The sequence below is a fragment of the Plecotus auritus genome (genome assembly GCF_963455305.1).
Source record: "Plecotus auritus genome assembly, chromosome: 1".
NCBI lineage: Eukaryota > Metazoa > Chordata > Mammalia > Chiroptera > Vespertilionidae > Plecotus > Plecotus auritus.
Window position 1 is genome coordinate 149,189,192 of NC_137770.1, and position 19,030 is coordinate 149,208,221.

General features: G+C 39.0%; 1 protein-coding gene across 1 annotated transcript in view; it reads right to left on the reverse strand.

Annotated features, from left to right (window-relative positions):
• The window catches only part of PTER (phosphotriesterase related), a 69,383-nt gene that overhangs the window by 12,961 nt on the left and 37,392 nt on the right, over nt 1–19,030 (reverse strand). Inside the window, exons 2-3 of the mRNA XM_080687837.1 lie at nt 16,093–16,563; nt 14,502–14,767 (exon numbers count right to left, since the gene is read on the reverse strand). Coding sequence (XP_080543963.1) covers nt 14,502–14,767; nt 16,093–16,524 — 698 coding nt within the window. The 5' untranslated portion in view covers nt 16,525–16,563. The remainder of the gene's footprint in view (nt 1–14,501; nt 14,768–16,092; nt 16,564–19,030) is intronic.

Here is a 19,030-nt window from a genome sequence, read left to right on the forward strand (position 1 = left end):
ACCTGCCTTGGCTGGCCTGGCGCCAGTGCATGTCATAGCATGGTCATCCGGAAGGTCATCTGGACAGTCATTCTGCTGTTCAGTCATTTGATTGATTTGCATATTATGCTTTTATTATTATAGATAATTGCTATTTATATTATAGATATAATCTGAAGAATATCACCACAGGTAGAGATAGTTTTCTAGAGGAAGACCAACATGTTCAATAAAATTCATCTACACATGTAAGTTTTAAGAGTAACCCCTGGGAATTCTTATCCTGTAGAACAGCATATAGAAAGGAGTGTGATTTTGAGGGAAATGGTCCCTTGGTAAAACATTTAAAATTTTTATAGCCATGTGTAGGGGAGAAGATTTCCTCAGAAGAGAAGCATTTAAGCTGGTATTTTGGACATTAGGAAAATGTAGTTAAAAAGGAGGCAGAAAATTTGCTGTCATTAAAAAATCCAGGAAAGCCTGGGCTGGTGTGGCTCATTTGGTTGGGCGTAATCCCATTCACCAAAAGGTTGCCAGTTCTATTCCCAGACAAGGCATATGCCTGGGTTGTGGGCTTGATCCCCAGTAGAGGGCACACATGAAGCAGCTGATCCATATTTCGCTTTCACATTAATGTTTCTCTCTCTCTCTCTTCTCTTCTCTCCAAAAATCAGTAAAAGTACTTTTTAAAAAATCTAGGATATATAAGTACATATACATAAATATATGTTATTTTTTGTTGACATGTAATGATATGACACCCTCTGGATAACAACATTAGTGTGTAAAAATTAAGAAATGAATTCATTGAAATTCTCCTTACTGAAGTGTAAAACCCATGGGGAGAGATAGTGTTAGTGCTTATGCATATTTTTCATAGGAAAGTCCTGAAAAAAAAATAGAATTTGGTATTAGATGTTATCATTTGGTATTAGATGAGCAGGATGGGAAAATTTGGTGAAGCAAGAATACTAAACACTTAATCATTATCAGTTATTTAGCAGCGCTATCTCATTTAAGTTTTACAAACACTATATGAGGAAGGTATGATTGTCCCCATCTTATAGATAAGGAAACTAAGTCTCAGAAAAGTTGAGGAGTTGTGAATAAATCCAGATTGCGTTTGTCTTCAGAAGCCATGCTGTTAGTTCATGCTTCCCTTTCTGTGATGAGAACATCCATCCATAGCAGCTCCCTTCCTTCTCACCTATTGAGAAATCCACCCCATCACGGAGACATCTGGGAGCATCCCACATCATGAATGTCTAACAATGTGACTTAACCACATTAAATTGATACTCAGTTGGATGACTTCCCAGGACTGTCAAGGTGCTACTGAAGTTGCATTTATGCAAGTGACTTTTTTTTTTTTTTTTTCATTTGGAGAAAGGATTGACCCCAGATGTCAGTATGGTATCATGGGAAAATGTACTCTACTTGACGTCTTTCAGATAAGGATTAAACAGAGGTCTTGCCCCTCCCAGACATAAATGATCTCCAAGCTCTTCTTACATAAGTATAGGTGTCAACCTCAGCCAGTTTCTGCTCATTCCATATTCTCTACCCATGAATAATTATATTCTTTCTTATTTCAATCTTCCCCAGTCTTTAAGGTAAGTATTTTTCACCTCTTGCCCTAATCAGTCAGTGAGGTGATTGTAATATGCAGAAGAGCTCCTTAATTTCACACTAGGCAAAGTCCCTTCTCCAAGGTGCACGACGTGATTGAAATGTCATTTGTACAATATTCAGGGATTTTCCAGGAGGAAGATGAGATTTTTGTATCAAATCTTTGTTGTCATTCATATTACATTATTTCTTCTGTTGAATGTTTATACTTTTGCTCTTCAACTAATAAACAAATTCTGTCTATATAAGGAAGAGGCATAAGTTTATGATAAATATATGGCCATTAACTAAGAAAATGGTATCTAAAGTGATTTGCCTATCTTTGTTTTCAGAATATGGTTATCATTTATTAGAGTTTTAAAGTTGCCCAGCCAGTTGTAGCTCAGTGGTTGAGTGGTGTGTGTGTGTGTGTGTGAGGCGGGTTGCAGGAGGCAGCTAATCAATGATTCTCTCTCATGGTTGATGTTTCTATCTCTCTCTCCCTCTCTCTTCTCTGAAATCGATAAAAATAAACTTTAAAAAATAAAGTTGACTAAAAGGCAGGGCAGTTGATTCTCTTTTTATTACCTCTGTATAGTCTAGATCTTATCCAAGTGCTGAGGGGTTTAGTTTAATGTCAAATGCACTCTGAGTGGGAGCCAGGAAGTCTGTGTGAAGTGATAATCTAGACAAGGGCCTGTGGTCTATCTAGACACAAAGAACTAAGGAGCAGAGGAAAGGATGTGATTCATAAATGTGAGCAAGATGATAATAATGCCTAATATTTGTCCTGGGCTTTACAGTTTCAAAGAACTTTCAAATATGTTACTTTATTTCATACATTCAGGCATACCTTCATGAATTAATTCACCAAATATGTGATTGTACTATCACCTACCTGTGCTAGCCTCTGAACTACAGATATGAATAAGAAATGTGTGCCACTCTCTTAAGGAACTTAACGTCTAAGGAAAGAGATAGATATTTAAACTAATTATAATTAAATGTGTTGAAAGCTTTTTATTATGCAAATAAATACAAAGTATTATAAAAGAATAATTAAAAGAGTAACTCATTTGAGTTGAGTTTTGAAGAAGACTATTCAGATAAAAGTTGGTGGGGTTGAGGTGTTGGGTGAGGGATGGACAATAACAGAAGAAAATTCTTGAGAGGCAAAACAAACAAAAAACACAAACTTGTTATTCTTGAAGATAAGGATGTAATTATCAGAGCTAAAGTACATAAGAAAAGAAGCATCCATCCATTCATCCATCTAGTAAGAAACTGTTGATCATCTACTTACTATGAGACATGAGCTAGGAAAACAAAGACAAATAACACACAGTCCCATCCTTCAAGAAGTTCAGTGTCTATTAGGGAAGAGACATGGAAACAAATTGCAGACCATACTGAGTGTAAGAGCAAAAGTACTATTAGGAACTGGGCTGGCACAAAAAAGGAGATAGCTAACACTGCTTCGTTTGTTCAGGAAAAGCTTTGCAGAGAAGCAAACCTCTCTTGAGCTTCATTTTGAAGAAGGATTCTGCCAAGTCGATAGGAAGAATGGGGTACACCCAGCTCAGGGACTAGCTTGTGTGAGAAGCATAGAAGGACAACCAGTAGAGCACCCTCAAGGTCATGGTCAGTGTAGCTTTAGCCCAAATTCCATGTCTGTTCTAGAGATAATGGGAAATGACGTGGAGGGATGGGTGGGGACCAGATGACGAAGACTTTGGCTATTGTGCTGCAGGTGAAGGGGAACCATTAAAGAGTTGTAAGTCAGGGCTGAGGAAAGCACCAGATTTGCATTTGAACACATCAAAATGGTGGTGGCAGTGTGGAGGCTACATCAGGGAGCAAGGCTAAGGAAATGATTCCTATTTGGAGACTATTACAACAGTATAGGTGACAAACAAGGACATGAATTAACAACAGAGGATGGATAGGAGGGACTATACTCTGAGATCTGAGTGAGGTAGACAGGTCTGATCACATGTGGATCCAGGGGAGGGAGGGAGGAATCTAAGCTGACATCTGAGTGAATAATGTCTCAGAATAGGACAAGCAAGAGAAAGAGTAAGCGGTGAGGCACTGTCGCCATTGTGACAGCGCTGGAGAGGAATCAAGGGCCTGTCTTGGGAGTTGATTAGATATTAATGTCCTTAAATGGTACCAAGAATAAAGCTAGAATCTTTTAAGTGATCAAGAACCCAGGTATTCCTACTCCTATCTGGTGTACTTCACTATACTGCCTGTGACCTTGTAATTCATCAGCCATGCCAATCTGTGAATTCCTGCGCCTAGAAGGCAGCAGGAGGGCAGCTCTATTTAAGACCAGACTACCTCAGGGCCTGACACAGGTAGAAGCACAGAATACATTCAATGCTAAAATTTATGAACTTGACCAAATAATTTTTAAACTGGCATACAAATGTAATAATAAATGGATGCTTATATATAACTAATTTCTTAAAAACAATGTTGAATCACTTATTATTATAAAAATTATTTACCACCTCTCCCCACTGAATTCCTCAATTTAAAGCCAATGGATGTTTTATAGATAGTATTATGTGGGATTCTTTGTTATTTTATGAATTTTTCAACAACTACTCAAAAGCATCTAGAACTATTCATGTAATAAACTAAAATGAATTTTAAAATGTTTATATCATGTCTAAAATAAATTAATATATAAATTACTATAATCTAATTAATTAAATGTTAATAGAATTCTAAAACTCTACTTATGTATATTCTTATACTGCTAATGGCAGTTCCATCTTGATTATAAAATATGAAAAAATTCTTAATTGATAAATTTTAATTAACTTATTTTACTGTCAAAATAGAAACTACTAAATAGAATGATATACATTTTTAATGGTGGCCTAAATATCATTTATGGTTAGAAAGTAAAATGTGTTACTTCAATGAAAAATTAACAGAAACTTGGGCTTCACACAAACTTCATATCCTCATTTAGGATGTGCATTCACATTATACACTAGTTTAATCCCCATTTATGTAGGTATTTTAAGGATTCATTCTTCTTTTGCATAGGGTTCTTTTTGTGTCAAGGCATTACTTTCATGGAACAGTCTTTTCAATATTAGAGAAAAATTGGGAATGAAAAACAATGGAAAATAATTCAGATTGCCATGTATTTATTTCCCTTTACCTATATTTGAACAAGCATGTTTCCCCCACACTATTCATTTCTCTGACTGCTTGGGTCCATACCAAACAGTGATGTTTAATGACATCATAGGAAGGAATGATGTCACACTTTCAATATTATGACTTAAGTGCAGGCTTAAGCAAAAGGGACAGATGGGAGAGAAACCCGTGTCTGGATTAGACTAAAACTACAAGTTGGCTCTGAATTGTGAAATGTAATTAAAACTTTATTTTAAAATACATTTTGTGGGTTATACACCCTAGGAAGAGCTTTTAACCATATGAACTTTTCAGCTGCCACATAGCACAAAAAAGGCTGCGTTTTTCATATAAGGCGATACACAGTTCAAGGAATGATGCTATTGAGGAGAGTGAAGATAAATCTCATAGACATGGCAATCCTATTTGTTAAAATGTCACATTTCATGGGAATGGTGTCAGAGTTGTAAAAAACTGCTTTAGAAGAAAAAAAATTACTAGGGAAGGGTTTGATGGGTGTAATGTACTGGAGAGAATGCATGACCAGTGCATGCGTTGGCCCTGACAGTGGACTGCTCTGCCCAAATGTCTCTATTAAATAGTGCAATTTGGGATATTCAACAAATATCAATTACAAGCATAACTTAATTGCATTTTATTCAGCACTTTTATATACATTGCAAAGCGTTGCTACATTTACGTTTCTCAAACATTTCTCTGGATTTTCTTTTTAAATAGGTCCTGTCTTGAAAGGAAGTCCAAGATAAACAATAATGGGGGGAAATTTGCATACTTAAAAGGTTAAAAATAATTTTTCTTAACCCCTTTTGACACATGAGCAAGAGATTGGGGGGATTAAGTGACTTCAAGTTTACACAGCAAATAAGTTCTGGTGTCAGAACTAGAAATGTGCACCGTGACCCCAGCACCCCCTATTTCTCATTGTCCCATGTAGACATGGATTAGACATTGTATTAATGAAAGCATAGTTGCTGCTGATATCATCACGTGATTTCAACCTGAAATGTATTCAAGGTGTGCGTTTCTATGTCAGTGAGTACTCTACAAACCAGTGTAGGTTTTTATGTAAAATTTAGTCATATCATACCCAAGTACCTATAAAAGTAGTCATGCCATGTAAGACCTCTATTTTTTATATTTTCCTATTGTCTGCCATAGTAATAGCAGATGAAATGCCAGTGGACATTGGTAAATGGGAAAGGAGAAGTGGTATTAGTAAATATTTTCTTTGAAAAAAATTCATTTGCTTTTCAGGTCCCTCTCTGCATTATTGCCTGAGTTAATTTCTCATTCTGTGGTTAGATCTGAGCCAATATGAGTAGATAAGTTGTATTTACTGCAATTAATATGTACAATGTACATACTATATAATGCACCTCACTTCCTTCACTGCATACTATACATTGTGCACATAATACGTGCATATACACAATCCTAATAACAAACGGTTAAGAAATACAGCACTGTGCACACAGGATTCTAAATCTTTATACCATTTCATGTGCATAACATTCTTATTGTGTGTTTTTTTAAGTGCTACCATACTATTTAGATATACAGTATAAAGATGTTTTGCTCAAGTTTGTCAAATATTTGTTTTTGAATAATTTAATATTATTTCACTAGTATTCATAGAAATTAAAAGTGTACAGTTCCAAGGATACCAGATAGTCATTTTTTTGTATGGCTTTTCAAAGATAACCTTGAGGTTAAGAATCACCATCACCATAATTAAATAAAAAATTTTGAAGGCAGCCGAAACCGGTTTGGCTCAGTGGATAGAGTGTCGGCCTGCGGACTGAGGGGTCCCGGGTTCGATTCCGGTCAAGGGCATGTACCTTGGTTGCAGGCACGTCCCCAGTAGGGGGTGTGCAGGAGGCAGCTGATCGATGTTTCTCTCTCATCGATGTTTCTAGCTCTCTATCCCTCTCCCTTCCTCTCTGTAAAATATCAATAAAATATATTTAAAAAAAATTTTTTTTTTGAAGGCAGAGAATGGGTCTTGCTCCCTGCTACCTCCCAGTGTCTAGTTTATGGTAATTAGGAATTCAATGAATATTTGTGAGAAGAAGGAAGGAAAGAAGGAAGGAGAGAGGAGGGAAGGAGGGAAAGAGAGAAGGAAGGAAGGAAGGAAAGAAGGAAGGAAGGAATATTCTACTCCATCTAATTAAGAGCATGAAAAAATGTTTCAAAGTTTTATTTTTTGAAGTGCTGGGTAGATTTGCATAGATAATTAGGGTTAAAGAGAATAAAATGTGTTGTTAGCCCATGGTCTGCGCCTCTGTCAGAAACCTGTGGGTCAAATTCTTCAACCTTCCACAGGGAGTAATTTTCAAAGACAGAATATGTGGTATTTTCCTGAACTTAATTATTATTATGTTCCTCCTCAAAGTCTACACCCTGGATTTCCATCAAGACCCTTTGTTTTGTTAAATAGGGAACCAAGTAGAAAAAAGAGTGAGGCATACCACCTATCTGGTGCCTTCCCCAGAGCTCAAAATGATATATGCACCCCTATGTTCATAGCAGTACAATTCACAATAGCTGAGATTTGGAAACAGCCTAAGTGCCCATCAGCAGATGAGTGGATTAAAAAACTGTGGTACAGCTACACAATGGAATACTACGCTTCTGTGAAAAAGAAGGAATTCTTACCATTTGCAACAGCATGGATGGAACTGGAGAGCATTATACTAAGCGAAATAAGCCAGTCAGAGAAAGATAAATATCACATGATCTCACTCATTTGTGGAATATAATGAACAACATAAACTGATGAACAAAAACAGATCCAGAGACAGAGAAGCATCGATCAGACCGTCAAACCTCAGAGGGAAGGTAGGGGAGGGTGGGGGTAAGGGGAGAGTTTAGCCAAAGGACTTGTATGCATGCATATAAGCCTAACCAATGGACACAGACACCAGGGGGGTGAGGGAATGAGTGGGAGGGTGAGGGGGTAATGGGGGGATAAGGACACATATGTAATACCTTAATCAATAAAGAAAAAAAAAGAAAGAAAAAAGTGTAATTGGTAAATAGTTAGTACCCAAATACCTTCTAGTCATGTTGCTTTACCCAACTTTCCTGGGTAATGAAAGAACTATGCTGAGATAAAAATACCTACAACTATTCTCTAGCACATTAAGGATAAAACTTCCTTGGAGATGAATCACAAAAAGACTCTCTGTGGGGTGTCTTCCTTGGTCACATATAGCCTGTTAGACCAGGGACAGAGGTAGTGCTGTGATTACATGCCACCTGGAAATGTGACTCAAATTTTAACAGGTAGTAGAATTATAATAAATGATTAAAAGGCATAAAGTCTTTGTGGACAAAAAGCCCAAATAGGAATAGAAATGCTGGTGTTATTTTCCAATAAATGTTGACTTTGGGTGGCTGTGACTGTCAAGGGCAGCCCCCTCTGAGTTCCCCTAGGGTTACATTCACAGCCGTCCACGGGCACTTCCACAGGCCCATATTTCTTAAAGAGAACAGATGGCTAGGGGAGGGCCCAGACACAGAAGCAGATTTATCTTGTCAGGCTGTTATCTCCAGGTAAATGACCTTAAGCAGGTCAAAAACAGTCACATGACTACAATGTGGTTCAGAGGTGTCCTAAAGTGATGGCCATTCATTAACTCTTCCCTCTCAAGGTCCCAAATGCTCCTTTTGGCCAGGCATACAGCAGTCTGTTGTTGCTGCTGCTGGTGTGTGTGTGTGTGTGTGTGTGTGTGTGTGTGTGTGTGTGAGCGTGCGCATACTCGCATGTATTTTAAGGTGAAATGCCTTATGCATGAATGCTAGTGAAGATCTATATATTTTCAAAAACATTTAATTGCTTCAATGCGATGCGGACGTCCTGGAATATTTTATTGCATATTTTTAAATGACAGAAATCCTACCTGAAAGGGGATAAATGAACGATTTTACAGGCAGTCAAAGCTGAAAGTCCCGCTGGAAAGCCCAGTGTTCTAAAGGGGCCACAGGGCTAGCCAGCACCTGGACTCGTTATGTCGCAATCACAACAGCCTGTGGGTTCAGAACCTTCTCCTTTATGCCTGAGAAAACATGGTGGGAGAAACAAAATGATTTTCTGGGTGTGTGTTTTGTTTCTTTTTCCCCCTGGAAGCCTTGTTTTCAGGATGCTTTTCTTTTTGTGTGTTGTCTGTGCATTTTGTTGCATGCAATACATGCCCTTTTGTGGTTTGTCCCCATTATAAACGCCCTTGCCCTTTCAGTGGAGATCAGATTGTGTGTGCTGCCCAGCAGACCTCAGAGAGTCTGTGAAAGGCTGACCTAGTCAGACCTCAGCTTGGCCACGGTCTTGCTGGGAATAGTCACATCAAAGAGCTAAAGGTGCCTGCATCTGCTTCCCTGATTATTTTTTTTTCTGTTACTTTATTCAATTTGTTCTTCCAAATGCGCTACTTTTTCTAAAGCCATTTCCCCTGGTTGCATCTTCACTGAAATGGTCATCTATATATATATATATATATATTTTGGCCAGGCACTGGAACATGAAAATTCCCTAATATAGACACAGAAGGGGTGGCTGTTCTAAAAATGGGCTCAGGATTTTCTAGGATGCTCAGGATTTGTCTGATTTCAGATCAATTTCTCCATCCCATCCTGAGCCATTCTGGAGGGAGGCATTGAAATGGCAGCCAGTGTAGCTTTATTGTTTAAAAGAAAATACATATAAATGTGCATATACATATATGTATGTGTATATGTATATATGCTCTTGATTTAATGAACAAGGAGTATACATATATAATGTTTTTATATTGATTTTTATGAGCCTGTAGGGGCAGTAAGAACTACGGGCTGTAAAAACCAGTGTGGATTGGGGCTCAGTGACACAGAGCAGCTGTAGGTATATGGTTTGATTCTATGAACAAGGAATTTCTACTATGCTAGGAGTTAAGATTGTTTCACAATTTCCAATGGAACCTTATTTTCTATTAGTGTCAAGCATAATTTTCTAACTTACCTATAAGTCTAACTATAAACAGCGCTAGAAAGCTTCTTCCATAATAATCATTGTGAAGCAGTTTCAGGCAGTCTGGCAGACTAAACATTCACAGAAAACCTTCCAGGATAGTACAAGTAAAATACTGAATACAATGAAAGGGAGGAAAAACATATTTTTAAATGCTTGGTTCAGATGGTGGGAAAATAAAGGACTTGCTCAGGGTACAGAAACAAGAGAGCAGGAAAAATGAACAGTAAGGGGAAATCCAAAACTATCATCATCCTGGGGGATCCTAATGGGCTCATGATAGAGAGCCAGGGCCGGAAGGGGCAGGAGATCAACTGGAGACAGCCTCAGCCAGCACATACAGGCAGCATTCCTCTCATCCAAAAACAACACTCATGTGGATGGACGAGTTAAAAACTGGCCCACAGAAGGAGTCTTTGGAGAGTATGTCATTTTAGCCTTGTCTTCTGGTGAAAGGGAGGCAGGTTGAGAAAAAGTCTCCTCTGAGAATCTATAACCACAAGCCTTGCACTCACTGAATCTAGGGGCCAGAATTCATAGCACCTGTGTGGTTCTAAACCCTTCAAATCACAAGTTTAGTTTTAAAAGTCACAAAAAGACAAATACTGTATTATACTACTGTACCGGTATAAGGTACCTAGAGCAGTCAAATTCATAAAGAGAGACAGGTGGCTGCCATGGACCTGGGGTAGAAGGAATGGGGAGTTGTTGTTTAATGAGTATAGAGTTTCAGTTTGCAAGATAAAAAGAATTCTGGAGATTGGTTGCATAATAATGTGAATGTACTTAACACTACTGAACTTCATGCTTCAAAATGTTTAAGATGGTGCCTGGCTGATGTGCTCAGTGGTTGAGCATTGCCCCATGCTTGAAGATGTCACTGGTTCCATTTCTGGTCAGGGAACATGCCTGGGTCGCGGGCTCTATCCCCAGCAGAGGGCATGCCAGAGGCAGTGGATACATGTTGATGTTTCTCATCCAGGTTTCTATCTCTCCCTTTCCCTATCTCTTTCTCTAAAATCAATGAAAACATATTTTAAAATGTTTAAGATGCTAAACTTTATGTTATGTGTATTTTACCACAAGTTATACAATTTTTAAAAAATTTAGTTTATTTTTTAAATAAATCTTTATTGTTCAGATTATTACAATTGTTCCTCTTTTTCCCCCCCATAGCTACCCTCCACCTGGTTCCCACCCCACCTTCTGCCATTACCCGCCCCCCCTCCCCACTGTCCTCATCCATAGGTGTACAATTTTTGTCCAGTCTCTTCCCGCACTCCCCACACCCCTTTCCCCCTGAGAATTGTCAGTCCACTCCCTTTCTATGCCCCTGATTCTATTATATTCACCAGTTTATTCTGTTCATTAGATTTTTTATTCACTTGATTTTTAGATTCACTTGTTGATATGTATTTGTTGTTAATAATTTTTATCTTTACCTTTTTCTTCTTCTTCCTCTGCTTAAAGAATACCTTTCAGCATTTCATATAATACTGGTTTGGTGGTGATGAACTCCTTTAGCTTTTTCTTATCTGTAAAGCTCTTTATCTGACCTTCAATTCTGAATGATAGCTTTGCTGGGTAGAGTAATCTTGGTTGTAGGTTCTTGCTATTCATCACTTTGAATATTTCTTGCCACTCCTGTCTGGCCTGCATAGTTTCTGTTGAGAAATCAGCTGACAGTCATATGGGTGCTCCCTTGTAGGCAATTAACTGTTTTTCTCTTGCTGCTTTTAATATGCTCTCTTTGTCTTTTGCTCTTGGCATTTTAATTATGATGTGTCTTGGTGTGGTCCTCTTTGGATTCCTTTTGTTTGGGGTTCTCTGCGCTTCCTGAACTTGTAAGTCTATTTCTTTCACCAGGTTGGGGAAGTTTTCTGTCATTATTTCTTCCAATAGGTTTTCAGTATCTTGCTCTCATCCTTCTTCTGGCACCCCCATAATTTGGATGTTGGTACGCTTGAAGTTGTCCCAGAGGCTCCTCACACTATCTTCATATTTTTGGATTCTTTTTTCTTTTTGCTTTTCCAGTTGGGTGTTTTTTGCTTCTTTGTATTTCAAATCTTTGACTTGATTCTTGTGTTCCTCTAGTCTGTTGTTAGATCACTGTATAATATTTTTTATCTCAGTCAGTGTATGCTTAATTTCTAGTTGGTCCTTTTTCATATCCTTGAGGGTCTCGCTAAATTTATTGGCCTTTTCTAGGAAATTCTTGAAAAACCTTATAACCGTGGTTTTGAACTCTATATCCAGTCATTTGCTTTCCTCCATTTCTTTCATTTGTGATCTGTTTCTTTGTCTCCACATTTTGGCTGCTTCCCTGAGTTGATAGAGTGGCTTTGTGTGCTAGGTGTCCTATAGGGCCCAGTGGCTCAGCCTCCCCAGTTACCTGAGGTGGATACTCTTAGTGCACCCCCTTTGTGGGCTGTGTGCACAGCCTTGTTGTAGTTAAGCCTTGATTGTTGTTGGTATCACTGGGAGGAATTGACCTCCAGGCCAATTGACTGTGAGGATCAGCTGTGTCTATGCTGGGAGAACTTCCGTGCTGGGGACACCCTTATGAGACAAGACTTGCAAAAGCCTCTGTGCTCAGCTTGGATGGGGCGGAGTCTCAGGGCTGAGCAGACAGCCTTGGCTTCCCATCAGCCCTGACCTTTGAGGCCCCTGGGTCTCAGTGTCCTGTGGTAATCGCTGCAAGCACCTCTGAGAGAAAGCCGCCCTCGAGTTTCGCCTGCTGCCAGACAGTCCAGTTTCTCCCCGAATGACTCTGGGTACCCAGAGTCTCACCTGGAACTGGAGTTCAGAGCAGTCAGGAGCTTTTGTCTCCCTCTCGATTGAGAAAGCCAGCAGCGTACTCAGTTGCCAGCCCTCTTCGCACGCGCACCTCCATCCCTCTGCCTTCCGCAGCTCCTGTGAGTCTCAGTGTGCTTTCTCTTTCCTTCTAGTTGTAGAATTTCTACTCAGCCAGCCTTCCTGTGGTTCTGGATGATGTCTGTTTTGTCTTTTAGTTGTAGTTTTGAAATTGTTGTGCGAGGCAGCAGTTTAGGTGTTTACCTATGCTGCCATCTTGGTTTCTCCCTCCTCTCCCTTCTAAAAATTTAGTTTAAAGTTTCACGCAGTAATCCCACTTCTAGGAGTATCTCCCAAGAAATCAGAAACACCAATCAGAAAGGATATATGCACCCCTATGTTCATAGCAGCACAATTTACAATAGCTAAGACTTGGAAACAGCCTAAGTGCCCATCAGATGAGTGGATTAAAAAATAGTGGTACATCTACACAATTGAATACTACATTGCTCTAATAAAGAAAGAACTCTAACCATTTGCAACAGCATGGATGGACCTGGAGAGCATTATGCTAAGTGAAGTAAATCAAAGAAAGATACTTTTCACATGATCTCACTCATTTGTGGAATATAATGAACAACATAAACTTATGAACAAAAATAGATCCAGAGGCAGAGAAGCATTGAACAGACTGTCAAACTTCAGAAGGAAGGCAGGGGAGGGGGAGGTAAGAGATCAACCGAAGGACTTGTATGCATGCATATAAGCATAACCAAGGGACACAGACACTAGTGGGGTGAAGGCATATGTTGGGGGGTAGGGGTAGCAGGGGAGAGGTCAATGGAGGAAAAAGGAGACATATGTAATACTCTATGTAATACTTTAAATAATAAAGAATGAAGAAAAATAAGTAAAGTATACTAGGTTAGTAGTGCCTCCTAACGACCTATAAGAAACAAACAAAACAAAACAAAAAACAGGGGACATTACTTAACCCAAGACTCATAATAATTTTCAAGGAATCTAAAGACCACAAAACATTTTTTAAATACAAGGAAATAACCTCACATGAACAAGAGCCAGAAGAATTAACAATCTAAAAAGTTAGAGTAAAAAATAAAATAGAAATTAGGTTTATTAATTATAAGGTAAGCATTGTATGCATAATATTTTTTAACACTTGAGTTGAAAACATGTGTCAAAATTAACTAAGCAGATTTTAAAAGAAATAAATAAAAACTATAGTTCTTAGTATTATAAAGCAAATTGATAGTCTAAGCAACAGATAGCTTTCACTGGAGAGAGAAGTATAAATAGAAAGATAGAATTGAAGAAATTACAGTTCAAAGATGAAAATGAATGGAAATATGGAGAAGATGTTAAGAGACATGGAGGACAGGTAATTAGATAATACATATATCAAGTAGGAGTTTATGATACAAATATAAAGAAAATATGGATGAAGCAATATTTGAAGATACAAGGGCTGAGGCTTTCCAGAAATAATGAAAAACACATCTTCATACCCAAGATGTACCCAATTTAGAAGTAACTATAATGTATTAATACACTTATATGGTGTTAATTCCTTAATCAATTCAATCTAAAGGCTAAGGTGTAGCCTTTGCAACACTGTTAGGCTTATTCATAAGATTAACTCCAGCCAACATCTGCTTATATAGTCAGCTACTTTGCTGTCCCCTACACATCTAATCATCCATAATTATCTGGAGGTTTGCACTAATCCTATATAATAAAGAGCTAATATGCTAATTAGACTGAAGAGTCCCATGACCGTCCAGATGAAGCCGGGGCTGGGAGGGGCTGCGAGGGCCAGCGGGGGCTACGAGGGCCGGCCGAGGCAGCTAGGGCTGTGAGGTCCGAGTCCCTTGCACAAACTTTGTGCATTGGGTCTCTAGTTTGTACATAATTTGCTTACCTATCAAGATGCGACATAACTGTTTTGGAGATGTCCATACCTACTTCTTGTAATATTCGGATAATCTGAAAGGGTGCACTTGGATTCTTTCCAGGATGAATGATAACAGGACAGCCAAGCTGAGCCTGAGCATGAGCAGTTGCGTGAAGTACCTTCCTTTCGCTCTCAGTCAGAGGCCAGGAGCAACCAATTTCTCCAATAACACCACACTTGATGCTGGTGCCATCTGCTCCGTGGAGAATTTCATTAATGAGGACATCAGTAAGCTAAGGAAGGGTGGGAAAGAAAATACTTTATAGATTGCGAAACTTCTCAACAGAGTATTGCCACTGTATGTTAATGAATTTATTCATTTAGTTATTCATTCTTCAAAAATGTATTCATCATTCATTCAATTAATAGTAGGCATTTTGCTGGCCATATCTCAAATTCAACAAGTAATTCTAAATCAAAGATTCAGTAATATCTTACTGTGACTATTTAGCAAGAAATGTATAGCTTTAGGAGCTATAGGGGGAAAATATGATTTAATGAAATTATATTCAGATGAGAAAAAACTCAGTAATTTAACCAGAGAAGCATTAGACATAAAAAGACTACCCTTGGATTTACATCAACTGTATCAAGTAATTCTTTAATTCCCCCTTATTTATGCATTCTTTTACCCTATACACCATAGAAAATTCACAGCACACAATACTAATTTACTTTTTTTTGGTCAGATCTACAGTTACTGCTAAGACTAGTTGGAAGACTGTGTAATAGTTGACATCATGATAGTCCTCAAATAATGTAAATATATAAAAAGGGAAAGGCTTGATTGGAAAGTAATGCAGATAAAGATTTGAAATACAAAGTATTTTAAAGATTAACTGAGGCTTTGTAAAAACTGCAACTGACATGCTAAGCCTGTCAAGCAGGCAATGGGAGATACAGATAAATATACACATATATGTATAAACACATACATGGATGTCTAGAAAGACAGCACATACACATGCCCCAAAGTTTTGCTGATTATTTGTTCTTTTTGTCCCTGAAAGATTTAGTTTCTTCCACCCATTCTTGCTTAAGAGCTTATGACAACAACAGGGGAATGGATTTTCTTCCGCCCCCTTCTGTTGTATAAAAGGAGAAGGAAACATATTCACAAATGTGCCAAGTCTCTCCTGCCAACTTTCACCCTACAGTGAATTTTTATGGCTGGTTATTATAAAACCCAGCAACAAAATTGAGGTTGCATAACTGAAGCTTATCATGAAAAACTGAGGTTTACAAACAGACCGGGACGCCACCACTGAGCAGTGGTGCAGTGTACACGGATCCAAGTATTAACACGTTGGGTTTCGCAGTGACCAGTGCATTAAGATCTCCTTCCTCGATGCCTTTTCTTTATGGAATGAAATGTTTCTCATTTGGGTCTCACTTGGAAGATGTCCTTGCTATCTAGCAAATTTCTGTAGAATGCTCAGCTACCTGTGAGCCAATGACATTTCCAAATGTAGATTGCATGTGGAGATAATCCAACATCTGAATTCTGGCTATTCGAAATGTCTATGCAAATATTGTCGAAGAACTTAAGGCTTCCTACCTGCTCCACGGACATGGCTCTGGTCTCTGAAGAGTGAGTTTCATCCACATAAAACCCAGCGCCTGCTACGATGTGGACACCAGTCTCCTCTGCAAGCCACTTCAATGTCTGCAAGTCCCGGCAAATCCCTGTGGTCGTGTTCTCCACCATGGCCCCTCCACCGCTGGCTTTAAAATACAACAATTCTTCTTTGATGGCTTCTGTCTCCTGATTCAACTGAAGATTCTCTTTATGAGAATAAGGGTTTTTCCGAATCCAAAACAAATTTTTCATCATAATAGGTTCCTTAGAGATAGCTTCGTGAGGTGGAGGAGGTGGGTAGTAACAGCAGTCAAAGGTCATTGTCAAATGCTCATGGGTCAGGGTGCGGCCCAGTTTGCTTGGCTCCAGGAGTCCCAAAACAGTTTGGACTTTGCCACTTAAAGAAGACATTTCTGAGGGTACCTGGAGATGCTCTAAAATGAGTATTTTCTGGAAAAAATGAAACTATAATCAGAAAATTTAACACATACATAAATTCTTTCCATAGGGGACGGGAGGCTGTGAATGTATAACTCGTGTAAGAAAGAATCAGTGAAACTAGAAATACGATCTCACTTATCATCCTGCCGCAGTCCGGGTCTGTCCCTGTAAATTGTGGGAGCTCACTGCAGTGCTCAGTGACACGCATGGTGGTAAATGTCCCGACCACTTCCACTGGGACTCCTCTGCCTGATTAAATCCCAGCCTCATCTACTGGAAACATTTCTTGATATTCAATTCATATTTTTCTTTTGCTTAATTTTATCTCATTAGTCATAGCTATGCTTCCCTGGATAATGCAACAATAATCTCCATTTAAAAACCTTTATAATCAATAACATATCAAAACCAGCCATCATGCATCAGAACTGTTTCATTTGTCATTTTCCAGCTAAATTAAATATACTGGGGCTACTGGTGATTCCATTATTCATTTACTGTCCAAAGGAACAAACTTTTGTTGAAGGTCCACCATGTGCCAGAAATTGAAGCTAGAAAGAGGAATAAGACAAAATATCTCATCTTGATGATTTTACAGATTATTCCCCAAAAGATAACTCGGGGGGTGGGGGAGAGGAGGGGGAATGGGACACCTAGGTTTAACAATGGAAAAACAAAAATAAACAAACCTCTTCGCTCTTGATGTTTTATTTTATCTATGGCACATAGAAACACACTTTGAAAATAAACCTAAAAATCCTATTCATAATGAAAGCACCTATGATTTATTAAAACTGAAATCTGCTCTCTCTAGAAAGAGTAGATACCTCTTCATTTATCCTCTATTTACTTTAGTTTGTAACACAAGTTAAGTTTTCACCAAGTTTCTATCACTAACAACAAGAACCCCAACCACTGAACTCCATTGGAAAGCACCTTTCTGAAATGAAGGGATTTCACTAGGAAGGAAGCAGGCGCTACTGAAAGTGGTGGCCAGGAGCAAACCCAGTGTTCCTTCCCCACACGGCACCAACCAGACACAACAGAGGACAGTGAACAAACCGACTGGGGACTGCGGAAAGTGCCTTTGGAAGCTCTCAAATGGTTCTTTTAGAAGACATTCTGACATCACTTTTCCCCACGTCCTTATGAGGACCTTCTCTGACTTTCTGAGCATCAGTTTTCTCATCTGTGAATCAGAATAACAACGCACATTTCATAGGCTTTCATAAGAATTAAATTAGATACCATAGACAGAAAGACAAGTAAAAGTGCATAGCACACATTGGATAAATAGTACCTTTGTTTTGCTAGTTCAAAGAACAATTATGTATGTCTAGGTTCTTTCTTTTCAGAGTGAGTGTTTGGTTAGAGAGGAGATCATTTGGGGGAGCAATGGGTACAGGACAAATTTATAATGGGCAAAGTGCATACATAAGGCAAGATGAAAACAAGTCAGGGCTAGAGAAAAGGGAGTACTGAGATAAAGTCCAATTACATCAAGCCACTGCAATTATCTGGAGCCCAGGTGTTTGATACATATTGGCCCACAATGTGTAAATTATTGATTGAGACCATTTAACAGAGAACTTTGGAGCTTGGGGCTAGCATGGGCATTTGTTTTTGGTTGATAATGGTCTTCAGCAAGACAAGCTTCAAATATCTAATAATTTTCATGGTGATGAAACAGGAATTTTAGGGGAACATAGGCAGGTTTAGGGAATTTTTAGAATTGGGATCCATGGAAAAACACATAAGGCTACAGAAGGGGAGAAGGTACATCTCCATAACACAAGGAAGCCAGGTGCGGTTACATTTCCAAAAGACAAGGGAGCAGCAACAGGTACATCTCCATCAGACAAGGGATCTGGAAGTAGCCAAAAAAGGTCTATATCTACCTAATAAAAGAGTAATATGCTAATTGACTGTACCTTCGTGATGCCCACCAGCCAATCAGGAGTGAGTATGTCAATTAACCCAACAAAGATGGCAGGTTAATTTGCATATGCAGGCCCCGAGTGGCTGGGGGCCATGGCAATGACGCAGGCGTTCTGCACCACCCCCAGTCCTCCAGGCCTCTGGGCAGCGTGGGAAGGCGGAAAGGCGGCTCCAGCCAGAGCAAAGGCAGTGCCGCCTTTCCGCCTGGAAGACCCATTCTGGCACGAATCTTCATGCATCAGGCTTCTAGTTTACAAAATAAAGAAGGAAGAAAGCCCAGAAGAAATAGGAGGACAACAAGGGAGGAGGGCCTCAGGAGTTACTATAGTAACCAATTTGAAAGGGAAAATTGACCAATCAGAGGGGATATCAGGGCACAGGAACTGCAGCCTTTATAAACCATGGAAACAGGAAGTCGGTGGGACCCTTTCCCACTCCCTACTTGGGAGTCTGTTCTGTGGGACTCTTTCCTCCTCCCCACATGGGAGTCTGTACTTTTCTTTAATAAATTTCCACCTTTGCTATACCACCTTCTGTC